The 25,339-nt window shown below is 45.3% G+C and overlaps 1 protein-coding gene across 4 annotated transcripts in view; it reads left to right on the forward strand.

Moving 5' to 3' along the window:
- cnksr3 (cnksr family member 3) overlaps positions 1 to 25,339 on the forward strand; it is a 226,273-nt gene that overhangs the window by 82,979 nt on the left and 117,955 nt on the right. Inside the window, exon 1 of one of the 4 annotated variants that reach the window (XM_085981478.1) lies at positions 8,533 to 8,554. The exons of the other annotated variants lie outside the window; for them this stretch is intronic. Within the exon in view, the coding sequence (XP_085837604.1) occupies positions 8,543 to 8,554 (12 nt within the window). The 5' untranslated portion in view covers positions 8,533 to 8,542. Of the gene's footprint in view, positions 1 to 8,532; positions 8,555 to 25,339 lie in introns of those variants that run through there. 4 annotated transcript variants of the gene reach the window in all.

Below are 25,339 nucleotides of genomic sequence, written 5' to 3' on the forward strand. Positions count from 1 at the left end.
GAGCTAGGACTTAACACCTCCCTATGCAACTGGATCCTGGACTTCCTGACGGGAAGACCCCAGGTGGTGAAAATAGGCAGAAACACCTCCTCCACACTGATCCTGAACACGGGAGCTCCCCAGGGTTGTGTGCTCAGCCCCCTTCTGTACTCCCTGTTTACTCACAACTGCGTGGCCACGCACAACTTCAACTCCATCAAATTTGCTGATGACACTACCGTTGTAGGCCTGATCACAGATGGCAACGAGACAGGCTACAGGGAGGAGGTAAGAGCCCTAGGAGAATGGTGCAAGTACAACAACCTCTCCCTCACATCAGCAAAACAAAGGAGATGATCGTGGATTACAGGAAGCGGCAGGGGGAGGGACACACCCCAATCTACATCGAAGGGGCTGAGGTGGAGAGGGTCAGCAGCTTCAAATTCCTGGGTGTATTCATTACGGAGGACTTAACGTGGTCCCATCACATCGACATTGTAACCAAGAAGGCATGCCAACGCCTGTTCTTCCTCAGGACACTGAAGAAATTTGGAATGGCCCCCCAGATTCTCACCAACTTCTACCGGTGCACCATCGAGAGTATCCTGTCCGGCTGCATCACTACCTGGTATGGCAACTGCACCGCCACAGACCGCAAGGCTCTACAGATGGTAGTGAAAGCTGCACAACACACTATAGGAATTAAACTACCTGCTGTGCAGGATATCTACCCCGAGGGGTGCCGGGGGAAGGCCCTGAGTATCATTAAAGACGCGAGTCACCCCAGCCACAACCTCTTCGCCCTGCTTCCCGTCCGGTAAGAGATACCGAAGCATACGGTCTCGTACCAACAGGTTTCGAAACAGCTTCTACCCCCCAGGCCATAAGACTCATGAACGATTAATTTATTATTTATTACTGTTGTTTTATTTATTATTACTGTCTTTCTGTTAGTATTTCTATTAGTATTTTTATCATTGTTTGCCATATTTATTCCAATGTTGGGAGGACTCGTAAAAATCAACATTTCATTGTGCAGTACACACGTCTGCTGCATATATGACGAATTGTATTCAACTATAGTCGAATGGAATATTTCGACAGGATCCACTGCTGGTGCTTCCTCCGCAGTAGGCAGTGGCAGGCGTGATAGCCCATCAGCATTTCCATGCTATTTCGTGCCCTTATATTCAATCTCATAGTGGTGCGCCCCTAGAAAAAGTGACCATCTTTGTAGTCGTTGCGCAGTCATCACCGGAACGCCCCCCTTCGGATTAAAAATGGAGACAAGAGGCTGGTGATCAGTCAGCAAGGTGAATTTCTGCCCGTGCAGATAGTGATTGAACTTTTTCACTCCCCACACTAGGCTGAGGGCCTCCCTGTCAATCTGGGCGTAGTTACGCTCGGCTGAGGTTAGTGATCGTGACGCAAAGGCTATTGGCCTCTCTGAGCCGTCCGAGAATTTGTGCAACAGCACCGCTCCAATGCCGTAGGGTGACGCATCACATGCCAACCGAATTGGTAATGCCGGGTTGTAATGGGCCAATACCTCTTTCGATGTGATTAGTGTTTTGCTCTTCTGGAAAGCTCCTCTACATTCGTCACTCCACTTCCATGGCACCCCAGTTTGCAGTAGGGTGTTCAGTGGGTGTAGTATTGTAGACAAATTTGGCAAGAACTTATGGTAGTAGTTTACCAGCCTGAGGAACGACCTAAGTTGTGACACATTTTCCGGTGCTGGAGCCTTGACGACTACTGCCTCAATCTTCTCTGGGGACTTAAGTAACCCCTCTTTATCGATAACGTGGCCACAATACGAGATCTGTTTTCTAAAAAACTCGCATTTGGGGCGGTTAGCTCGGAGCCCATATTCCTGCAATCTAGTGAGCACCTGCTCCAGGTTGGCAAGGTGATCACTGTCATTTTTGCCCGTGACCAGGATGTCGTCAAAATAACACTGGGTCCCTGGGATCCCTTGCAGGGCTTGTTCCATTGCCCTCTGCCAAATAGCCGGAGCTGATGCTACCCCGAATACCAGCCGGTTGTACTGGTAGAGACCTTTATGGGTGTTGATTGTGAGGTATTTTTTTGATGCTTCTTCTACCTCCATTTGCAGATACGCCTGGGCCAGATCAATCTTAGTGAAGCGTTTCCCTCCAGATAGCGAGGCAAAAATATCTTCAATCCGCGGAAGTGGATATTGTACGGTGTGAAGGACCGGGTTCACTGTTCCCTTAAAGTCCCCACAGATGCGAACCTTCCTTGGTTCCCCAGGCGTGCTGCTCAACGACTTTTTCATCACAGGGACGATGGGTGTAGCCCACTCGCTCCAGTCTACCTTGGACAGTACACCTGAACGTTCCAGACTCTCCAGCTCTGCTTTGACGGCTGGGCGGATTGCATAAGGTACCGGTCTGGCCGTAAAAAAAATTTTTGGGCTTGCATTTTCTTCGATTTTAATCGTCGCTGTCATGCCTTTTAGTGTTCCGAGTCCTTGCTGGAACACTTATTTCACGTCAGTTAGGATCTTTGACAGTCTCCCAGGTGTGACGTCGTCATCCTTTTTGTCAGCCACAGTCAGTGCCTGTATGGAATGCCAATCCAGTTGTATTTTCTGGATCCATTCACGTCCCAGTAATGGTGGTCCTCCATCTTGCAATATGTACAGGTCTAGTTTTGGTGTTTCCTTACCGTTATATATAACGGTCACTCTTATTTTTCCTTTGGGTTAGACTTTTTGCCCCGTGTACGTCTTCAAAATAATTTTTGTCTCTCTCAAGGGTATGTGTGAGAATAGCCGCTCGTAGTCCTGTCGGTTTATGACTGTTAGGGCTGATCCTGTGTCCAATTCCATCTTTACCTGGACTCCTGCTATCTTGAAAGTGACCCAAATGGTTCAGCGATCCTCCGTTGTGATCACATTATGTAGTTTCAGACAACTCAGTTCCCTGCTTTCGGAGTCGTTATCACTCTTTTGTTCGTCTGAACTATTCTCCGTCATCCTATGTACCTTCTTGTACTTTTCTTTGGTAGGTTTCTTATTGCTGGTTTTCTTTCCCGACCTGCAGACTCGTGCTATGTGTCCTACTTTTCCACACTGTCTGCACACTTTGTCTTTGAACCAGCAATCATTCTGGTCGTGTGTTGTTCTGCCGCAGCGATAGCACTTCTCTGTTCTATATGACATTTCGTTTGTGCCATATTCTTGCGGTCTCTGTTGTATCTCTGCAGCGCCCCGTGCTGCTGCTTCATATACCGCAATGCTGAAAGCCTTTTCCAGCGTAAGGTCCTTTTCAGATAAAAGCCGTTTCTGGGTTCCTTCACTTTGAAGCCCACACACAAACTTGTCCCTTAAGGTATCTGCCAGTCCCGCTCCAAACTGGCAGTGTTTCGATAGTTTGCGCAGTTCTGTTAAATAATCAGCATTGCTTTCATCCTTATGCTGGTTCCGTTTGTGAAACTTGAATCTTTCTGCTATCAGTATCGTTACTGTCTTCAAAACTCTTTTCAATTGGCTTCGTTGGGGTTACTAGATTTCGTAATAAACCATACGTCTTTGCACCCATTAAATTTAACAATACCGACGCTTTCTTGTCATCTGACACCTCATTTGCCTTGCAGTATACCTCTATTCGTTCGACATATGTAGTCCAATCTTCGACTTCATTGTGGCACGGTGGCATAGTGGTTAGTGGTTAGCACTGTTGTCTCACAGCGCCAGGGACCCGGGTTCAAATCCGGTCTCGGGTGACTGTCTGTGTGGAGTTTGCACATTCTCCCCGTGTTTGCGTGGGTTTCCTCCGGGTGCTCCGGTTTCTTCCCACAGTCCAAAGATGTGCGGGTTAGGTTGATTGGCCATGATAAAAATTGGCCCTTAGTGTTAGGGGGGATTAAATACGTGGGGTTACAGCTTGGGTGGGATGGCTGTTGGTGTAGTGACCGGGTGCTAGGGTTTGGATGATCAGCCATGATCTCGTTGAATGGCGGAGCAGGCTCGAAGAGCCGAATGGCCTACTACTGCTCCTATCTTCCGTTTCTATGTATGTTTCTAAATGCGGTGATACTGCCACTCTTCGGCATTTTGGGTGTGGTTTAAAATGGCGTCTCCCACGCTTTCCTTCCTCCCCCGCTGCTGCCAACGCCGCTCCCGGCGGTTCTCGTGGCAATGGCGGCGCCCTGTAGGTTTCGCGCGCTTCTCCTGCGCTGCTGCCAACGCCGCTCTCGGTGGTCCTCGTGGCAATGGCGGCGCCTCGCGGGTTTCTGCGCGCCTCTCTCTTCCCCCCTCTCTTCGACGCTGCTCGGCCCCTGAACACCGGCTGCGCTCTGCCCTCTCTCTCTCTCTCTCTCTCTCTCTCTCTCTCCCGTCGACGCTGCTCGGCCCTTTGCTATGCTGCTCGGTCGGGCTCCAGCCCGCCGCTGCCCGGGAAGGGTCTGCGCACTACCTGTTGCCAGCCCATTTCGCTGGACCACCTCGACTGGAAAGCCGAGCCTGGCTCTCGACAGCCTCCCCCACAATTCTCGAGTCTCTGCTGGATGACTGGGCGGTTGCCCGTGGTCGACGCCCGAGTCTCTGACCTTGACCTCCAAACCACTGATCTCCAGGAACGAATCCCCGGGAGGTGATGCAGAGTTGCAGGTAGGTTCGAACTTGCCTTGTCGCCAATGTTGTGTCTGTGTATAGTAAGACACAGACTGCAGGAGAACGGTACAACAGGTGTTTACTCAACGTGGCTCACACTGGAACTGATCTGCACAGATTACTACTCAGTGTTATATACAGGTGTGGTCACTGCCGGTACTGCAGTATACATGAGCTGTAAAAGATAGCTCCCCCCTTAATTAAAGGTATATACATTACACAAACACTATCACAATTCTGGTCACTCACTTAATAGCCATGAAATTGCATACCAAAGACAGACTGTGGGCCGTTAACGAACGCTGTTCAATTAGACACGACTTTATTCACTAAGCATGAATTTCTTTCTATAGCTAAATCAATGTAAATTGATGCAAATTACATTATAAACGATGGCTAGCCCAAACCAGTTTGAGCTAATATGCTGATGTGATTTGAGGAGGGTGGGGGAGGAAAGAGGTAGGAAATGGTGTGGAGGGAGTTTTGCTAAGCATGCAAACATTACTTTTTGACCGTACCGTACAATTGCAGTATTGACGACTCTCTTTATTAGTGAGGCGTGCAATTTTTAATTAAAACTCACCCCACCTCGCGATTCCACTCTGAAGTCATGATTTTTTTTCATCTGTATGAATCTTTGTCGTTGCCTTCTGTGATTGGCTACTGGGGATACGTGGGTTGGGTCAGGGGTGCTCGAGGGGGGGGCGTTTCCAAACCCTGCCCAGTGTGATTGGAGCTTCTGTGGAAATTTAAAGCTGTCTGGCTGCTTCCACAGACGAAAATTCGCTTTGCTACAGGTGTCAGCGGATTCTTGTAATTGTGAAGTAAAAATAAACAATTGGTCATTGGGTGAACAAAAAACAAACAACTAAAACATAAGCAGGAGAGGAGTTCCAGCAGGAATAGCGAGTGAAGGAACAATAAGCAGTAAATTATAAGGGGGGCCTCATGGAATGTTCCAGCAGGTAATGATGGCAGGAAACTGACTGGGCTACGACCTCATGGTGTCTGGCAGGTGAACCCCATCCACTGAGAGTTGGAGGGCAGCTTGAGTTTACTGGACTTTGGACCAGGGAGTGGGGACTGTCATGGACAGAAATATAAATTAACATCAGGAGCTGAGCAGTGTCCTCAGCAGAAAGGCTCAGCAAAAAGCCGACAAATTCCCCTGGACCTGACCAGCCTACAACCTACGGTTCTAAAAGAGGTGGCTGAACAGATAGTTGATGCATTGGTTGTGATCGTCCAAAATTCCCTAGATTATGAAATGGTCCCAGCGGATTGAAAGGTTGCAAATGTAACACCGCTATTCAAGAAAGGAGGGAGAGAGAAAACTGAACTACAGGCCAGTTAGCCTGACATCAGCCTTTGGGGAAAATGCTGGAATCCATTGTTAAGGAAGTGGTATCAAGTCACTTAAAAAATCATAACATGATTAAGCAGAGTCAACATGGTTTTATGAAAAGGAAATCTTGTTTGACAAATTTTAGTTTTTTGAGGATGTAACTAGCAGGGTAGATAAAGGGGAACCAGTGGATGTATATTTGGATTTCCAAAAGGCATTTGATAAGGTGCCACATAAAAGGTTATTACACAAGATTAGAGCTCATGGGGTTGGGGGTAATATCTTCTCTTCTCTTAGGCAGTCCCTCAGAACCGAGGATGACTTGCTTCCACATTAAAAATGAGTTCTCAGGTGACTAAGTCCAATGCGGGACCTACAGTCTCTGTCACAGGTGGGGCAGATGCTGGTTGATGTGCGCTGCCTGCGCTTGGCTTCTGCTTGCTCTCGGCGAAGAGACTCGGTATTCGGCGCCTTCCCAGATGCTTCTCCTCCACTTTGTGCAGTCTTGGGCCAGGGATTCCCAGGTGTCGGTGGGGATGTTACACTTTTTCCAAGGAGGCTTTGAGGGTGTCCTTGAAGCATTTCCTCTGCCCACCTGGGGCTCTCTTGCCGTGCCGGAGCTCCGAGTAGAGCGCTTGTTTTGGGAGTCTTGTATCGGACATGCGGACAATGTGATCCATCCATCGGAGCTGATCGAGCGTGGTCAAAGCTTCCATGCTGGGGATGTTGGTCTGAGGAAGAACACTGACGTTGGTGCGCCTATCCTGCCAATGGATTTGCAGGATGTTGCGGAGACAGCGTCGGTGGTACCCCTCCAGTGATTTGAGGTGCCTGCTGTACATGGTCCATGTCTCTGAGGCATACAGCAGGACGGGTATCACTGTTGCACTGTAGACCATGAGCTTAGTGCTGGATAATATAGTAGCATGGATAGAGGATTGGTTAATGGACAGAAAACAGAGTAGGGATAAACTGATCTTTTTCTGGTTGGCAAGCTGTAACTAGTGGGGTGCCGCAAGGATCAGTGCTGGGGCCTCCGCTATTTACAATCTAGATTAATGACCTAGATGAAGGGCCCAAGTGTAATGTATCCAAGTTTGCTGCTGATGCAAAGCTAGGTGGGACAGTAAGCTGTGAGGAGAACACACAGTCTGCAAAGGGACATAGATAGACTAAGTGAGTAGGCAGTAAGGTGGCAGATGGAGTATAATGTAGGGAAATGTGAGGTTATTCACTGGTAGTAAGAATAGAAAAACAAAATTTTTTAAATGGTGAGAAACTTTCAAATGTTCAGAGATTTGGGTGTCCTCGTGCAAGAAACACAAAGCTAGCATGCAGGTACAGCAAGCAATTGGGAAGGCAAATGGCATGTTAGCCTTTATTGAAAGGGGGTTGGAGTATAAAAGTAAGGAAGTCTTACTACAATTGTACCGGGCCTTGGTGAAACCACACCTGGAGTACTGTGCACAGTTTTGGTCTCCTTATCTAAGGAAGGATATACTTGCCTTGGAGGCGGTGCAACGAAGATTCACTAGATTGATTCCTAGGATGAGCGGGCTGTCCCATGATGAGAGATTGTGTAGAATGGGCCTATACTCTCTGGAGTTTAGAAGAATGAGAGATGATCTCATTGAAACCTACAAGATTTTGAAGGGGATTGACAGGGTAGATGCGAGGTTGTTTTCCCTGGCTGGAGTGTCTAGAACTGGGGGCCATAGTCTTGCGATAAGGGGTACGTCATTTAAGACTAAGATGAAGAAGAATTTCTTCACTCGGGGTTGTGAATCTTTGGAATTCTCTTCCCCAGAGGGCTGTGGATGCTGAGTCTTTGAGTATGTCCAAGGCTAAGATAGATAGATTTTTGGACTCGAGGGGAACCAAGGGATATGGAGATCAAGCAGGAAAGTGGAGCTGAGGTCGATGATCAGCCATGATCTTATTGAATGGAGCAGGCTCAAGGGGCCGTATGGCCTACTCCTGCTCTTTCTTCTTATGAAGATTCGGAGCCAGGAGAAGGGATCTGAGAAGAACTGAACACTTGCAAACAATAATTGCATGAAAGTGTCAAACAGTATCATTATTGGTTAATTGCAGTCATCAGCTCATTGAATTAAAGCATTTATTCAAAGAGTGTATATAGTGAACCAAACAAGTGATGAATGCACAAATTATCCCTGCTGAACCAAGGAATATATAGTAATCTGGGATGTAATGTTTAAGTTATCCACCAGATGGAGCCAAAAATTAAGGGTTCACATTCACCAGTTTTTAAGGTAATGGGTCATGTATTCAATGTCCTGGTACACCAGTTTATACGGTAATGTGGCATTGCATTATGGGTATGATGACTCCGAGGTTCTTCCTCCATCTTGCCATCGTGCAGTAAGAATTGTGTGTCTTGCCTGCAGCCTGTAAGAGATGTTTCTCTGCTACACCGGGTAATTAAACAGTTGGGTTTTGTTCCTAAGATCTCGCTTCTCTCAGTTTCTGACCTTGCCACTCAGATATCACACATTGGTGACGAGGATCAACAGATCACATCTTGATGAAGAAAAAAAAAGAGCACTGAATAGAGGATCATGGCTGCTACGGTAGGAAAGATCTCTGTTTTTGATGTTCAGACGCAGACCTGGGATGAGTACTGCGAGTTGCTGATGCATGTCTTTGCAGCAAATGATAAAATTGATGTCGGAAAAAGAGCTGTTTTGCTCACTTCCGTGGGAAGTCAGACGTATAGTTTAATGAGAAATTTATGCAGTCCTGCAAAGCCTGGAGACAGATCATTTGCTAACTTAGTGGCCTTGCTGAAAGACCATTTCAATCTCGGACCGAGTGAGATTGTACAGCATTTCAAATTTAATTCACGAACAGAAAACCGGGAGAGACTGTATCGGATTATGTGGCGGTGTTGAGAAAATTGGCACACGATTGCAATTACGGCAACATCCTGAAAGACATGCTGAGAGATAGGCTAGTTTGTGGGATAATGGATGATCGAATGCAGCGGAGATTATTATCCGAGACTGGGCTTGCGTATGAAAAAGCGTTGAAACTTGCTCAAGCCATAGAGACAGCGAACCGAGATGTAAAAGAAATACAAGGTTCAGACTGGGCTACTACAAAGCAAGTTGCAGGTCAGGTTGTGCACAAGTTAAATATGCGTCAGAAACCGCAACGTGAGCATGTAAAGGCATGTTATAGATGCAATGGCGATCACCTGGCGAGGGAATGCAGGCTTCTGGAGGATAAGTGCCACAAGTGTGGGGAAAAAGGACACATAAAATGTGCATGCAGGGCAAAAGCAATCGTGGAGGAATATAAACCAAAAGGGGGAGGAAAGCAAAACCTAGGAAGAGAAGTGAAAAAACAGGGAGCACATCACATCAGCGGAGAAGCTGAGAAAGAAGACGACATGTTCATAATGCATAGTATGGTAGGATCCACTTTTGGAATGTTCTTTATCACTTTGCAACTGACAGTAAATGACTCTAGGGTCAACTTTGAAGTGGATACAGGATGCGGTGTGACCATAATGAACAGGGAGGAGTACTCAAAATTGTGGAACCGTGCAAAAGTTTCAGAGTTAAAGTCTTGCTATATGCAGCTTAAAACATATACTGGTGAGCGAGTGGCGACATTGGGTACAGCTACTGTAACTGTGCAACACAGTGGAACAGCTACCTGTAGTTGTAGTATCGGGTTCTGGACCAAACTTGTTAGGTTGGGGCTGGATACAAGAACTTAAATTAGATTGGGGAGCAATAAATCAAATAGAGGGAGGCAAACAGTTGTCTTTGCAAGAAGTGTTGATTGAACACGAGAACGTGTTCAAGGAAGAACTTGGCACATTTAATGGCCCCCCAGCTAAGATTTATGTAGACGAGGAGGCACTGCCAAGGTTTTTTAAACAACGACCTGTGCCGTATGCCATGAAACCGAAGGTAGAGGCTGAGCTTGACCGGCTTTTGAGAGAGAACATTCTGGAACCCGTGAAATGTTCAGAATGGGCAGCTCCCATTGTACCTGTTTTAAAACCGGACAATTCGGTAAGACTCTGTGGAGATTTTAAATTGACAGTAAATAGGGTGTCTAAACTAGAACAGTATCCTATTCCCAAAACAGAGGATCTCTTTGCAAGCCTGGCTGGAGGGAAGAAATTCACGAAGCTGGATATGAGTCATGCATACTTGCAGATTACACTAGATGAGGAATCCAAGAAGTAACCATAAATACACACAAGGGTTTGTTTACCTATAACCGCTTACCATTCAGTGTCTTATCTAGTCCAGCTATTTTCCAGAGGACTATCGAGGGTGTACTGCAAGGGATCCCACATGTTTCAATCTATCTGGATGACATTCTGGTGACTGGAAGAACCGACCAGGAGCATCTGAGTACTCCGAGGTACTACAAAGATTGGATAAGGCTGGGTTACAGCTCGAGGAGTAAGTGCACTTTCCTGGGGAATGAGGCCGTGTTCCTGGGACACAGAGTGGACGCCACCGGGCTCCATCCAATCAAGGAGAAGGTACAAGCACTGCAGGAGGCCCCAGCTCCTACCAATGTGACGGAGTTAAAAGCTTACCTGGGACTGCTAAACTATTATAACAGATTTTTACCAAACTTGGCAACAGTGTTAGCACCTCTTCACAAACTTCTGCGCAAGGAGACGCAGTGGGAAGAGGAACAGAGGGTTTCATTTGAACAGTCCAAGAAACTGATGCTGTCCTCAGATGTGCTGGTTCACTACAATGCAGAGAAAGACATCATTCTCTCGTGATGCTTCACCTTACGGGGTGGGGGCGGTTCTTTCACACAGCTTGGAAGATGGAACAGAAAGATCAATAGGGTTTATGTCTCGAACTCTGACACCAGCGGAAAAAAACTATTCCCAGTTAGATAAAGAGGGGTTAGCAGTAATATTTGGGTTACGGAGGTTTCACAAGTACATATATGGCAGGAAATTCACCATATGCACCGATCATAAACCTCTTCTATCTCTTTTTAATGAAATGAAAGCAGTACCACAGATGGTGTCACCCCGGATGCAGAGGTGGGCAGTGACATTGAGGGCATATGAGTATGTCATCGTTTACAAGGCGGGCAAGTACCATGGGAACGCAGATGCCTTGAGCTGTCTTCCACTGCCAGGTACACCTAGCCATGAAGCTCCAGAGGACAGAGTTTTGATGTTGGAGGACACTGCAATTGTGACCGCAGAACCAGTAAGGACATGGACCGGTAAAGATCCAGTACTGTCTAGAGTCCGAGAATATGTGATGAGGGGTTGGCCACAGCATCCGGAAGGGACTGATTTCATACCCTACAGTGTCAGGAAGACAGAGCTGAGTGTGCAGGATGGTTGCGTGTTGTGGGGAGCATGAGTGATTATTCCACAGCCAGCACGACAGTCTATCCTAGAGCAACTACATCAGTGTCATCCTGGGGTCTCGCGTATGAAAGCCTTGGCTAGGAGTTACTTGTGGTGGCCAAAGCTAGATGAGATAGAAAATCTAGTCAAGACATGCAGCACTTGTCAAGTACACAGGAAGGCACCAGCAGCGGCTCCTCTCCACCCCTGGGAGTGGCCGGATAAACCATGGAGAAGATTACATGTAGATTATGCTGGTCCATTCGTGGGAAAGATGTTCCTCATAATCATTGATGCACATTCCAAATGGATGGATGTTTATCCTGTAAATTCTGCTTCATCTGTTACTATAGACTGCCTGCGTAGGAGTTTTAGTAATCCAAGGGCTACCGGAGATCGTAGTAAGTGACAATGCCACGTGTTTTGTGAGTACCGAAACAAAAGAGTTCATGAGAAACAATGGCATAGTGCACGTGACCTCAGCTCCATATCCTCCGTCTTCAAATGGACTTGCGGAGAGAGCCGTACAAACATTTAAGGAGATGATGAAAAAAAGTGCGGAAGGGAGTTTGGCAGCCAAGGTGTCACGAGTTCTGTTCAGCTACAGAATAATACCTCAATCTACCACAGGACTCTCTCCTGCTGAGCTGTTGTTAGGACGTCGACTACGCTCCACTCTTGACCTGGTTCACCCAGATCTAAAAAGGAAGGTGGAAAACCGGCAAATCAAACAAAAGGAGAACCATGACAGAAGGACAAAGCTGCAGTTTTGGAGAAGGAGATGCAGTCCTTACCAGGAATTTCAGTTATGGTCCAAAATGGATTCCTGGCGTCATAGACTCAATGACCGGTTGAGTATCATATACGGTCATGGTGGGAACTGGTCAGGTAGTAGGCAGACATGTAGATCAGATACTGACTAGACAAGGGGAAATCGAACTGGAGGTTCCAGAGAAGTTGTCGGAGGACAAGTTGGCCCCAGTTATCCAAATGCATCGGAGGTACCACCACGACGAACAGAGCCAGTTCCACCTGGACCCCTTCGTCAAGAGGAAACCATCGTAGCAGAGTCAGATACTCTGAGTACTGCTCAGGAGCAGCAGGTGGCTCTACCACAACCAAGCAGGGACTTGACTGTATGACGTTCACCAAGGACTCACAAGCCGCCAGAGAGATTGATAACGACCTGCTAGATTCGTTCAGTGTGGACTATCGTTAAAGGAGTTTCCTTATGGGACTTTTTAAGAATGTTAAATTAATGTTCAACTTAAGAGGGGAGGGGATATAGTAATCTGGGATGTAATGTTTAAGTTATCCACCAGATGGAGCCAAAAATTAAAGGTTCACATTCACCAGTTTTTAAGGTAATGGGTCATGTATTCAATGTCCTGGTACACCAGTTTATACGGTAATGTGGCATTGCATTATGGGTATGATGACTCAGAGGTTCTTCCTCCATCTTGCCATCGTGCAGTAAGAATTGTGTCTCTTGCCTGCAGCCTGTAAGAGATGTTTCTCTGCTACACCGGGTAATTAAACAGTTGGGTTTTGTTCCTAAGATCTCGCTTCTCTCCGTTTCTGACCTTGCCACTCAAATATCACAATAGAATTGGTTAGTCATCGGACAGCTCCCTCCGAACCAGATGCAGAACATGTCACCTCCAAACCCACCACGCCACCTGTCCATGATCGATCAGATTCCCACTGTTGTACTTTGCCAGCTGAACTGATGAGCTGCTTTTCTAGGGTAACAGGAAGAGACCATTCAGCCCCTCGAGGCTGTTGCACAGGAACAGGAGGAGGCCATTCAGCCCCTCAAACCTGTTACATAAGTAACAGGACAAAACCAGTCAGATGTAGTAATAGTTTTTGTAAAGAGCTGTGACCTGGTAGAGATTAAATAAAGCCACTAATGATATCTATATTGGTTTGTGTTTGGGGTGGGGGGGAGAAATAGCACATCGTGATTTTTTAACCAAATCTCATGATTTGAGATGGTGGGGTTGGCATTACTGCAATTGTTTTGGCTGGTACAATGGTGGTGCTGGCTCTTGAATGTGGAGCGCACTAGTGTATTTGAAGGGATGGGTTCTGGTTCCATTAGAGCAGGATGTGGTGAGAGCAATCACTGCATGGAGAGGATAGCTTCAAGGACAGCTAATTAGTATGGCAGGTTTAAGGCCATATTTGTGTAGGAGGGCAAAATAATTGTGTACTCAATTGTGGTGAGGTAGGGATGACTCTGGTATTCAAATGATTTAAATTAACCTGACTCTTTTAAAAAGCAGTTTAAATAAAATGTTCTAAGTTGCCTCCTAAACAACTCCAATTTTAGTTGAACTATCTGTTGTATTAGTGTTGAACCATTATGACTTCAGTTTTATTTTAAATCATGTAAGGTGATGGGGTGGTTGAAAGAACATGATTGGCAATGGGGATTTAGGTCTGAAATCATGATCTTTACTTTAAGGACAGACCCCTTTTTAGGGGGTGAGAGCTGAGGCATGGTTCAAGAGATACTGTGTGCCCACTGATAACTCACCCAAGTAGCCATTCATGTCTGAGCCTAGATCGGAAGTTTTGGTCAACTATTAAATTGCCAGGTATCAATCACATCGAAGCCGTATCCTGTTTTTGTTGAATTTCCTTATCTGGGCATTTTGCAGTCACGTGTACTGTATAGTGATTAGGATTGAGAATCCTGACTGCTTTCCATTCCCTAGCTATTTTACCCAATTGAAATTGGGTGATTTGACACAGTAGAAATCAGACTGTCATTTTGTGATCTGTATTGCTTAGTGCTTTTGTTGGTGGTCTTTACTCACTAGGCTATGGGAAAGGCTGTTCTTTGCTTCCTATGTTAACCAAAGACACTTTGGTTGATAATTAATCGTCCTAAGAATACCGCAGACTTTGTGATCAAAATCTATTTTTTTGTAAAATTGGTTGAATTGCATTGAAGTGCATTGAATTACTGACAGGGAGTGATGGTTTGTTTTGTTGCTTGTATCAGTAATTTAAGTTATTCACATGTCTAATTTGAAATTATAAAAAAAATTATGAAACCATTTCTGGAATGGAGTAAAATTTGCTAATATTCATTATTGACGCTTTTCAACATTAACTTTATCTGAACAGAAACTGCATGAACAGAATATGCCTAGTTTTAGAGGAATGAATTTTGTAGAAGGAGCTTTTGAATATTGTGTTTCAGCACAACCAACCAAAGTAAAAAAAAAAGCTAAGTAAAATGGGTACCTGGGAACAACTTTAGATGACCTTTACGGATGGCATTTTTCCAACATTCTCGAGACTTGATTAGGCTGTGGAATTGTAAATTATTTTCAGTTATCAGTTTCTATTTTAGTTTTTAAAAGACTATTGTAATTCTGTAAAGGTGCTGCCATTATAGTTCATATGGGTGGAAGGTTGATTCATATGGGGCAGAGTTGTGTATTTAACTGAGACACAGGCTATAAAATGCATGTATGTTGTGGGAAAATATTTCAGTGTCTGTGTAACCGATGTTGTGGCTCGTGGTGCCTGCTGTGCCGAGCGGACTGCTCTGGCTGGAATGTTTGGTAATTTTTTCCTGCTGATGAGCTGCAGTTTGGGTCACAGAACAAAGCAATTTTTTTTATATAGCTTTGAACTAAAACAAAAACAGTCATTCCAAAAATAGCCTCTGGCCCAGTCACTATTTAAAAAAAACTAGCTGTCTGTTTGGATCCTGTCCCTGGTAATCCACTTTTTCCTCCCTCCTTTCCCTCTCTCCTGCTTCCCCCACCCCACCATGTGATTGGCACTCGGTGTGCTGCTAAGGTTTATTTAAAAAAATGCATGCAGTATAAACTCTCAAGTATTTGTAAGAGGGACGAGAGTTCAGTGTTCTTTCCAATCATTTCCTAGGCCAAAGGTTGGTGAAAACCACATCAATGGACTGTACTTAAATTGCGTGTTGCCATAATCATAAATTTGAAACTGGGTATTTTAAGCTAAAGTCATTTAAGTGTATTTTGTGAATTTTAGTGTTAAGTCAATTATTTGAAGTAAGTTTAAATTTTTTAAGGGTATATTAAATTATTGGGCAGTTTAAACCGGAAGTAGAATCCGGGTATAAAAGGGGAGGGTTTAGTGCTGTGCACGGAGTGCTTTGTGCATTGAGTGCTGCTGGAGTTTTGGTAAGTGGGAGTGTTCGGGCAAGTGGGAGGTGAGGGTGTGTTTTTTGCTCTTTTCCCCCCACTCCCAGGCTTAGACAGCACTGCGGAGGCGGAGCAGCGAGACGAGTCAACCAAACAGGCCCCACAGACAGACAGTATTCAAGGAGGAGGTTGGTGATCAGCTGGTTGGTTGGTTTTCTTTTTTTTTATACCTTTTAAGTTGGTAAGTCCTATTGAATAGTGGTGTGATAGTATCATCTATATCCGGGCAGGGTCTTCATAACTAATAATAAATTTAATTAATTATATAGAATGGAGCAGGTGATGTGTTACTGTTGCAAGATGTGGGAGCCGGTGGACCCCATTGAGGCTCACGGTGATTACATCTGCGACAAGTGTTTGCTGCTAGAGGAACTCAAGTTCCATGTTATGGAGCTTGAGACTGAGCTTCAGACACTGCGACACATCAGGGAGGGGGAGAAGTTCCTGGACTCTGTTTCAGGAGGTGGTCACACCTAAGAAGTTAATTACTGCAGAGGTAGTCCGTGGTCAGGGACAGGACGGTGTGACTACGAGTGAGGAAGGTACAGGGATCCAGGATGTAGTGTTGAAGGAGACGCAGCCCTTGCTCTTGTCCAGCAGGATCGAGGTTCTTACTCCCTGTGAGGGCGGGAGCGGGGACTGCAGGGAGGATGAGCAACCTGGCCACAGCACTGTGGTACAGGGGGCCATTCAAGTGGAGGGAGTAAAAAGAAATGTGGTAGGGGATAGTATCATTAGGGGGATAGATAGGGTTCTCTGCAGTCAAGAGCGGGAGTCCCGAAGGCTGTGTTGCCTGCCCGGTGCCAGGGTTAAGGACATCTCTTCTGGGCTGGAAAGAAACTTGTCGTGGTCCATGTTGGTACAAACGATGTAGATAGGACAAGGAAGAAGGTTCTGTTAAAGGAGTATGAGCAGCTAGGGGTCAAATTAAAAAACAGAACCTCAAGGGTAATAATCTCTGGGTTATTACCTGAGCCACGAGCGAATTTGGCTAGGATAAATAAAATTAAAGAGTTAAATGCGTGGCTCAAAGACTGGTGTGGGAGAAATGGGTTTTGCTTCTTGGGACACTGGCACCAGTACTGGGACAGGAGGGAGCTGTTCCGTTGGGACGGACTCCACTTGGCCAGTGCTGGGACTAGAGTCCTGGCGAATCATATAACTAGGGCTGTAGAAAGGGCTTTAAACTAATTAGTGGGGGGGAGGTTTCCAGAGAGCAAATAATAGAAATGACAACAGAGAAGGTCATAGACTTAGGTAGCAGTGGGGGAATTAAAAAAACAGAACGCGTCAGGAAGGGACAGAAGGTATGGAGTAAAAAGTCAAGTACTAAAAAGGGAAAAAAACAGGAACTAAGTGTTACAAAACATATCTGAAAGTTCTTTATCTGAATGCACGTAGCATTTGTAACAAAATGAATGAGTTAACGGCAGAAATAACGACATATGGGTATGATCTTGTGGCCATTACAGAAACATGGCTGCAGGGTGACCATGACTGGGAATTAAACATACCAGGTTATTTAACAATCAGGAAGGACAGGCAGGAAGGGAGAGGAGGTGGGGTGGCTATGTTAATAAAGGAAGGAATCACTATAATACAGAGATGATATTGGGTCAAAGGAGCAGGATAGTGAAACAGTTTGGGTGGAGGTAAGGAATAATAAGGGGAAAAAAACACTAGTGAGTGTAGTCTATAGTCCTCCGAACAGTTGCAACTCTGTTGGACGGAGTATTAATCAGGAAATAGTTGAGGCTTGTAATAAGGGAACAGCTATAATTATGGGGGATTTTAATTATCATATTAACTGGACAAATCAAATTGGGCAGAGCAGCCTTGAGGATGAGTTCATTGAGTGTATTAGGGATGGGTTTCTTGAGCAGTATGTAACTGAACCGACCAGGGGGCAAGCAACCTTAGATTTGGTCCTGTGTAATGAGACAGGATTAATTAAAAATGTCCTAGTAAAGGATCCCCTTGGAATAAGTGACCATAACATGGTTGAATTCCATATTCAATTAGAGGGTGAGAAGGTTGGATCTCAAACAAGCGTGCTGAGCTTGAATAAAGGAGACTATGAAGGTATGAGAGCGGAATTGAGTAGAGTGGACTGGGAAAATAGATTAAAGGGTAAGACGGTACATGATCAGTGGTGTACATTTAAGGAGTTATTTTACAACTTTCAAAAAAAATATATTCCACTGAGGAGAAAAAGGATGTAAAAGAAAAGATAGCCATCCGTGGCTAAGTAAAGTAATTAAGGATAGTATCCGACTAAAAACAAGGGCATATAAGGTAGCCAAATCTAGTGGGAGGATAGAAGATTGGGAAGTCTTTAAAAGACAGCAAAAAATAACTAAAAGATTGATTAAGAAAGGGAAGATAGATTATGAAAGTAAATTAGCAAAAAATATAAAAACAGACAGCAAAAGTTTCTATAGTTATATAAAAAGAAAAAGGGTGGCTAAAGTAAATGTTGGTCCCTTAGAGGATGAGACCGGGGAATTAATGGTGGGAAACATGGAGATGGCGAAAACACTGAACAATTATTTTGTATCAGTCTTTACAGTAGAGGACACTAAGAATATCCCAACACTGGACAAACAGGGGGCTCTAGGGGGGGGAGGAACTAAATACGATTAAAATCACTAAGGAAGTGGTACTTGGTAAAATAATGGGACTCAAGGCAGATAAATCCCCTGGACCTGATGGCTTGCATCCTAGGGTCTTGAGGGAAGTGGCGGTAGGGATTGTGGATGCATTGGTAATAATTTTCCAAAACTCACTGGAATCAGCAAAGGTCCCGGCAGACTGGAAAACTGCTAATGTAATGCCCTTATTTAAAAAGGGTAGTAGGCAGAAGGCTGGAAACTATAGACCTGTTAGCCTAACATCTGTGGTTAGTAAAATGTTAGTCCATTATTAAGGAGACAGTAACGGGACATTTGGATAAACATAATTTAATAGGACAAACTCAGCATGGTTTCATGAAGGGGGAAGTCATGTTTGACAAATTTGCTTGAGTTCTTTGAGGAAGTAACATACAGGGTGGATAAAGGAGAACCAGTGGACGTAGTGTATTTAGACTTCCAAAAGGCATTTGACAAGGTGCCACACAAAAGATTATTGCTCAAGATAAAAAATCACGGGATTGGGGGTAATATTCTGGCGTGGGTGGAGGATTGGCTCTCTAACAGAAAGCAGAGAGTTGGGATAAATGGTTCGTTCTCAGATTGGCAACCAGTAACTAGTGGTGTTCCGCAGGGGTCAGTGCTGGGTCCCCAACTCTTTACAATCTATATTAACGATTTGGAGGAGGGGACCGAGTGTAACATATCAAAGTTTGCAGATGATACAAAGATGGGACGGAAAGTAGTGAGTGAGGAGGACATAAAAAACCTGCAAAGGGACATAGACAGGCTAAGTAAGTGGGCAGAGATTTGGCAGATGGAATACAATACTGGAAAGTGTGAGGTTATGCACTTTGGCAGGAAAAATCATAGAGCAAGTTATTATCTTAATGGCAAGAAACTGGAAAGTACTGTAGTACAAAGGGATCTGGGGGTCCTGGTGCACGAAACTCAAAAAGTTAGTATGCAGGTGCAGCAAGTGATCAAGAAGGCCAATGGAATGTTGGCTTTTATTGCTCGGGGGATGGAATATAAAAACAGGGAGGTATTGCTGCAGTTGTACAAGGTATTGGTGAGACCGCACCTGGAATACTGCATACAGTTTTGGTGTCCATACTTAAGAAAAGACATACTTGCTCTCGAGTCAGTACAAAGAAGGTTCATTCGGTTAATCCCGGGGATGAGGGGATGGACATATGAGGAGAGGTTGAGTAGATTGGGACTCTACTCATTGGAGTTCAGAAGAATGAGAGGCGATCTTATTGAAACATATAAGATTGTGAAGGGGCTTGATCGGGTGGATGCGGTGAGGATGTTCCCAATGAAGGGTGATACTAGAACTAGGGGGCATCATCTTAAAATAAGGGGCTGCTCTTTCAAAACTGAGATGAGGAGAAACTTCTTCACTCAGAGGGTGGTAGGTTTGTGGAATTTGCTGCCCCAGAAAGCTGTGGAAGCTACATCATTAAATAAATTTAAAACAGAAATAGTTTCCTAGAAGTAAAGGGAATTAAGGGTTACGGGGAGCGGGCAGGAAATTGGACATGAGTCTAGGTTCGGAATGGTCATGGCCCTGTGGGTAGTGGAGTGGGCCCAAGGGCTGTGTAGCCTGGTTCTGCTCCTACTGTGTTCTAATTCTGTGTTAGATTTCAGGAGATGGTTTTATTCCTGTTCCTGGCTGGGGTGGAGATCGCCTTTACAGAAGGTAAGTACTGTAGACAATATAGGGACAGTGATCTCCTGGAAGAATTTCGATCGCCTAGATGGGTCGGAGAGGAATTTCCCAGATTTTTTTCTCCCAAATTGGCCATTGGGTCTTCATCTGGTTTTTCGCTTCTCCCGGGAGATCACATGGGTTCGGGTGGATGCAGAGTGATAGAAAATTTGAGGTTAGGATCAGATCAGCCATGATCTTATTGAATGGTGGAGCAGGCTCGAGGGGCCGATTGGTCTACTCCTGCTCCTATTTCTTATGTTATGTTCTAAAGCTTTAAAATAAAATGTGTTGCAAAAGGGTTTATGTATTGTACCCCTTTTGGTAAAGATTTTAACAGCATATGGCTTGTGAACATTCATGAATATTAATCATAAACTTCAGACCGTACTTCCTTTAGACCAAGACTGAAAATGTTCCAAATTGGGTACTCCCAATGTTCCTTCAAGCACTACACAGAGACATGTAAACCATTTAAATATAATAATTCTATACACCTTTTTTTGTCAATATTCTTCCAAGCTTTTCATACCCCAAGCTGGGTCTTGCTCTGCAGTGTTTTGCCCTACTACTGTTTCTGTGCTTCTGGTTTTGCCTGTTTGAATTTCAAAGCCTGTCTGTTTTGAGTTTTTTTCTCCAATGCTGCTCCTTCATTGTGGATTTAGGACTTGTCCACCAATGAGGATGTAGTGCTGAGAGCAGACCTTCCCAAATGGCTAACCTTGTGAAATTCAAATAGGAGAAGCCAGCAGCTTAAAAAACCTTAAGGCTGCAGAACCAGGGTTCGCAGGCTGCAAGTGGTTCATTGGGTTGAAGTACCAAACTACAACCAATGTTCTCAAACACCATTTCTTTCCAGATTACTACTGGCTTTGCCAAACTGGATCTAAGCTTTTGATTTGTCCTATTCGGACTCTCTTTTTTAAGGCCATATGCTGCAACCACCTGTGGATCTCTTTGCTTTCCCCTTTTCGGAGTCCTGTTTATCCTAGTGTCACAGATCTGAAATGTAAGCAGTGGAAACTATGATCACTCCATTTTAAGCATCCAGAAAGCCACTAAGATCCTGAATATTTGTATGTACTGGTGGATGTTTGGAGGTGTCACTCACTGATATCTAAAGCACTGAATGTTATCAGATGCTAATCTGGTCAGTCCCTTTTTAAGGGCACTGCTGGAGTACAGTCTGTGGGAAATGCTTTCGAAGGAGAAAGTCCTGATTGGTTGTCAGTGCTGAAGGTATTCACAGAACACTTGTAACTGCTTGCAAATTTTGGGCTGTAGGTCACTGATTCGCTTTTGTTTTGCATCAAACAAATCACAACTTGTGATGTGTGACAAACTCATGCTAGACATCACTGAGATTTAAATGTTTCCTGATACTGATCTGACACAGTTTAATGCACATTTTACAAGTGTAATTACCTTTCCATTTGGTGCAAAATTAAAGAAAAATAATCTTATATCTGCTGAATCCGTGATTCTTAAAGTATGATGTTTTCCAGTAACTACACGGAGGCTGTAACTTAACAATCAGCAGGTGTTTACTGGAGGAGGGTAGTCTAAAGACTAACAGTACAGAGGCATGCTCAAGGCTTATATACAGGTGTGGTCACAGCCGGTACTACAATATATACAGGAGCTGTAAAAGTAGTTCTCTCTTAAAGGTACATACACTACAATTCCTCCCCTTTTAGATTTGCAGTACCCATAATGTTCAAATAACAATTAACACTTTAACATGCACATTAAACTGAAATAGTCCATTTATAGATTCAGTCTTTGGGGCGGCTTCCTGATCCTTTCTGGATAGCGCCTTTCCTGAGGTTCTTGTTCTTGGTGCGGAGGCGATTCTGGCCCCTTTTCGTCAGTTATTTCATCAGTTTCCACTGCTACTGTTTGAGGTAGATGCTACCGGTATGTCGGGTTCATCCCCAGGGACGCGAGACACGGGGTTGACTCGTTCCTGTGACGCTAAGATCTGGTCGACGTGGCGTCTCTCAATGTTCTCCCCGACATTAATGGCCCCTGCCGTGTGCATATCGTTCCGGGTTGCCATTTCTCTGTTCGGTAGTCACGGGCCAAGACTGGTTGTCCTACACTGAAGCTCCTTGTCGGCTTCTCATTGATGTGCTAGAATTGTTTATCCTCAACATTCCTTCGCACATTTGGTCTGAGCAAATCCAGACGAGATCTCAACCTTTGGTTAAAGAACATCATGGCCGGGGTCTGGTTGGTAACTGCATGTGTCGCATTTCTGTAGGCTAACAGGAAATTGTCCACCCTATGCTGTAGTGGGATTTCATCATCGCACATGGCATTTATCGCCTTTTTAAAGGTTTGTACGAACCTCTCAGCCAATCCTTTTGTGGCTGGATGATACGGGGCGGATGTGTAATGCCTTACCCCATTCCTTCTCATAAATTTCCGAAACTCTTCGGACACAAACTGTGGTCCATTATCAGAGGAAATCTGCTTTGGCAAGCCGTTCCTGGCAAATATGGTCCGTAGGACTGCAATCGTTTTCTCTGTAGTGGTTGAGGACATTTTTATCACCTCAGGCCATTTCGAGTGAGCATCCACTGCTATTAAGAACATTGAGTCCATGAATGGACCAGCAAAATCAATATGCACCCATTGTCATGGAGAGGAGGGCCACTCCCATGGGTGTAGAGGGGCATGTGGTGGTGCATTTTGGACCTTCTGGCATCCTGAGCAGCTCTTGGTTTGGTCCTCGATTTGTTGATCGATCCCCAGCCACCCCACACAATCCCTAGCAAGGCTTTTCATTTTTACCCCTCCCAGATGACCTTAGTGAAGCTCATTGAGCGCTCTCTCCCTTAACTTGGGTGGAATTACCACTCGGGATCCACACATCACTGTCCCCTGGCATACTGACAGCTGTTCTCTTCTGGATGAGAATGCTGGCAACAGTGAGTCGCCATGTGTTGGCCATCCCCTCACCATCAAATCATATACCCCGGAGACAGTGTCTGATCATTGCGGGTCTCCTTCTCTATATCCGCGTTAGTTACTGGCAGCCGTTCAATTATTGACGAATAAAATATCTCGATAGGGTCCACTGCTGGTGCTTCCTCCACAGTAGGCAGTGGCAGGCGTGATAGCCCATCAGCGTTTCCATGCTGTTTTGTGCCTTTATATTCTATTTCATATTGGTTCGCCCCAAGAAAAAGGGACCATCTTTGTAACCGTTGTGCAGTCATCACCGGAATGCCCTTCTTTGGATTGAAGATGGAGACAAGTGGTTGGTGGTCAGTCAGCAAGAGAACTTCTGACCATGCAGATGGTGGTTGAATTTTTTCACTCCCCGTACTAGGCTGAGGGCCTCCCTGTCAATCTGGGCGTAGTTGCGCTCGGCTGAGGTTAGTGACCGAGACGCAAAGGCTACTGGCCTCTCCAACCCGTCTGGGAATTTGTGCGACAGCACCGCTCCAATACCGTAGGGTGATGCATCACATGCCAACCGAATTGGTAGTGCTGGGTTGAAATGGGCCAACCCCTCTTTTGATGTGATCAATTCTTTGCACTTCTGGAAAGCTCGTTTACATTTGTCATTCCACTTCCTTGGTACCCCCGTTTGCAGTGGGGTGTTCAGTGGGTGTAATACTGTAGACAAATTTGGTAAGAACTTATGGTAGTAGTTTACCAGCCCGAGGAACGACCTCAGTTGTGACACATTTTCCGGTGCTGGAGCCTTGACTACTGCCTCAATCTTTTCAGGCGACTTATGTAACCCCTCCATCAATAACATGGCCACAATACAAGATCTGCTTCTGGAAAAACTCGCACTTGTGGCGATTAGCTCGTAGCCGATATTACTTTAATCTAGTGAGCACCTTCTCCAGGTTGGCGAGGTGATCACTGTCATTTTCGCCCGTGACCAGGATGTCGTCCAAATAACACTGGGTCCCTGGAATACCTTGCAGGACCTGATCCATTGCCCTTTGCCAGATAGCCGGAGCTGAGGCTACTCCGAACACCAGCCGGTTGTATTGATAGAGACCTTTGAGTGTTAATCGTGAGGTATTGTTTCGAGGCTTCCTACCTCCATTTGCAAGTACGCCTGGGCCAGATTAATTTTGGTGAAGCGTTTACCTCCAGACAGCGAGGCGAAAATATCCTCAATCCGTGGAAGCGGATATTGTACCGTGTGAAGGACTGGGTTCACTGTCACCTTAAAATCCCCACAGATGCGGACCTTCTTTGGTTCCCCAGGCGTATTGCTCAACGACCTCTTCATTACAGGAACGATGGGTGTAGCCCACTCGCTCCAGTCTACTTTGGACAGTACTCCTGAACGTTCCAACCCTTCCAGCTCTGCTTCGACGGCTGGTCGGATCGCATAAGGCACCGGTCTGGCCTTAAAAAGAAAACTTTGGGCTTGCATTTTCCTGTATTTTAATCATTGCTGTTATGCCTTTCAGTGTTCCGAGTCCCTCCTGGAACACTTGTGCGTCAGTTAGCATTTTTGACAGTCGGCCAGGTGTGACGTCGTCATCCTTTTTGGCCTCTACCGTCAGTGCCTGTATGGAATGCCAATCTAATTGTATCTTCCGGATCCATTCACGTCCTGGTGGTGGTGGTCCTCCATCTGGCAATACATATAGGTCCATTTTAGGTATTTCCTGGCCTTTGTATATCACTTTCACCCTTATTTTTCCTTGGGGTAGACTTTTTGCCCCATGGTACGTCTTCAAGACAATCTCTGTAGCTTTCAAGGGTATATGTGAAAATAGCCGCTTGTAGTCCCTTTGGTTTATGACTGTTAGGGCTGATCCTGTGTCCAATTCCATTTTCACTTGGACTCCGTCTATCTTGAGCATGACCCAGATAATCTGGTGATCCTCCATTTTGGTTACCTTATGTAGTTTCAGACAACCCAGCTCCTTGCTTCCGGAGTCTGTATCACTTTTCTGTTCGTCTGAACTACTGTCCATCACCTTATGTACCTTTTTGTACTTCTCCTGTGGAGATTTCTTGCTGTTGGTTTTCTTCCCTGACCTGCAGACTCTTGCTATGTGTCCTGCTTTTCCACACTGTCTGCACACTTGGTCCTTGAGCCAACAATCCTTCTGGTCGTGTTGTTCTGCCGCAGCGATAACACTTCCCTGCTCCATATGACATTTCATTAGTGCCATATTCTTGCGGTCTCCGTTGTATCTCTGCAGCGCCCCGTGCGGCTGCTTCGTGTGATACTGCCATGCTGAAAGCCTTGTCCAGCATAAGATCCTTTTCTGATAGAAGCCGTTTCTGGGTTCCTTCACTTTGAAGCCCACACACAAACTTATCCCTTAACGTATCTGCTAGTCCCACTCCAAACTGGCAGTGTTTCGATAGCTTGCGCAGTTCCGTTAAGTACTCCGCATTACTTTAGTCTTTTATGCTGGTTCCTTTTGTGGAACTTAAATCTTTCTGCTATCAGCAGCGGTGTGGGGTTT

This window comes from Somniosus microcephalus, chromosome 3, assembly GCF_052327205.1.
Source record: "Somniosus microcephalus isolate GS21.2 chromosome 3, FLI_Smic_1.0, whole genome shotgun sequence".
Classification (NCBI taxonomy): domain Eukaryota; kingdom Metazoa; phylum Chordata; class Chondrichthyes; order Squaliformes; family Somniosidae; genus Somniosus; species Somniosus microcephalus.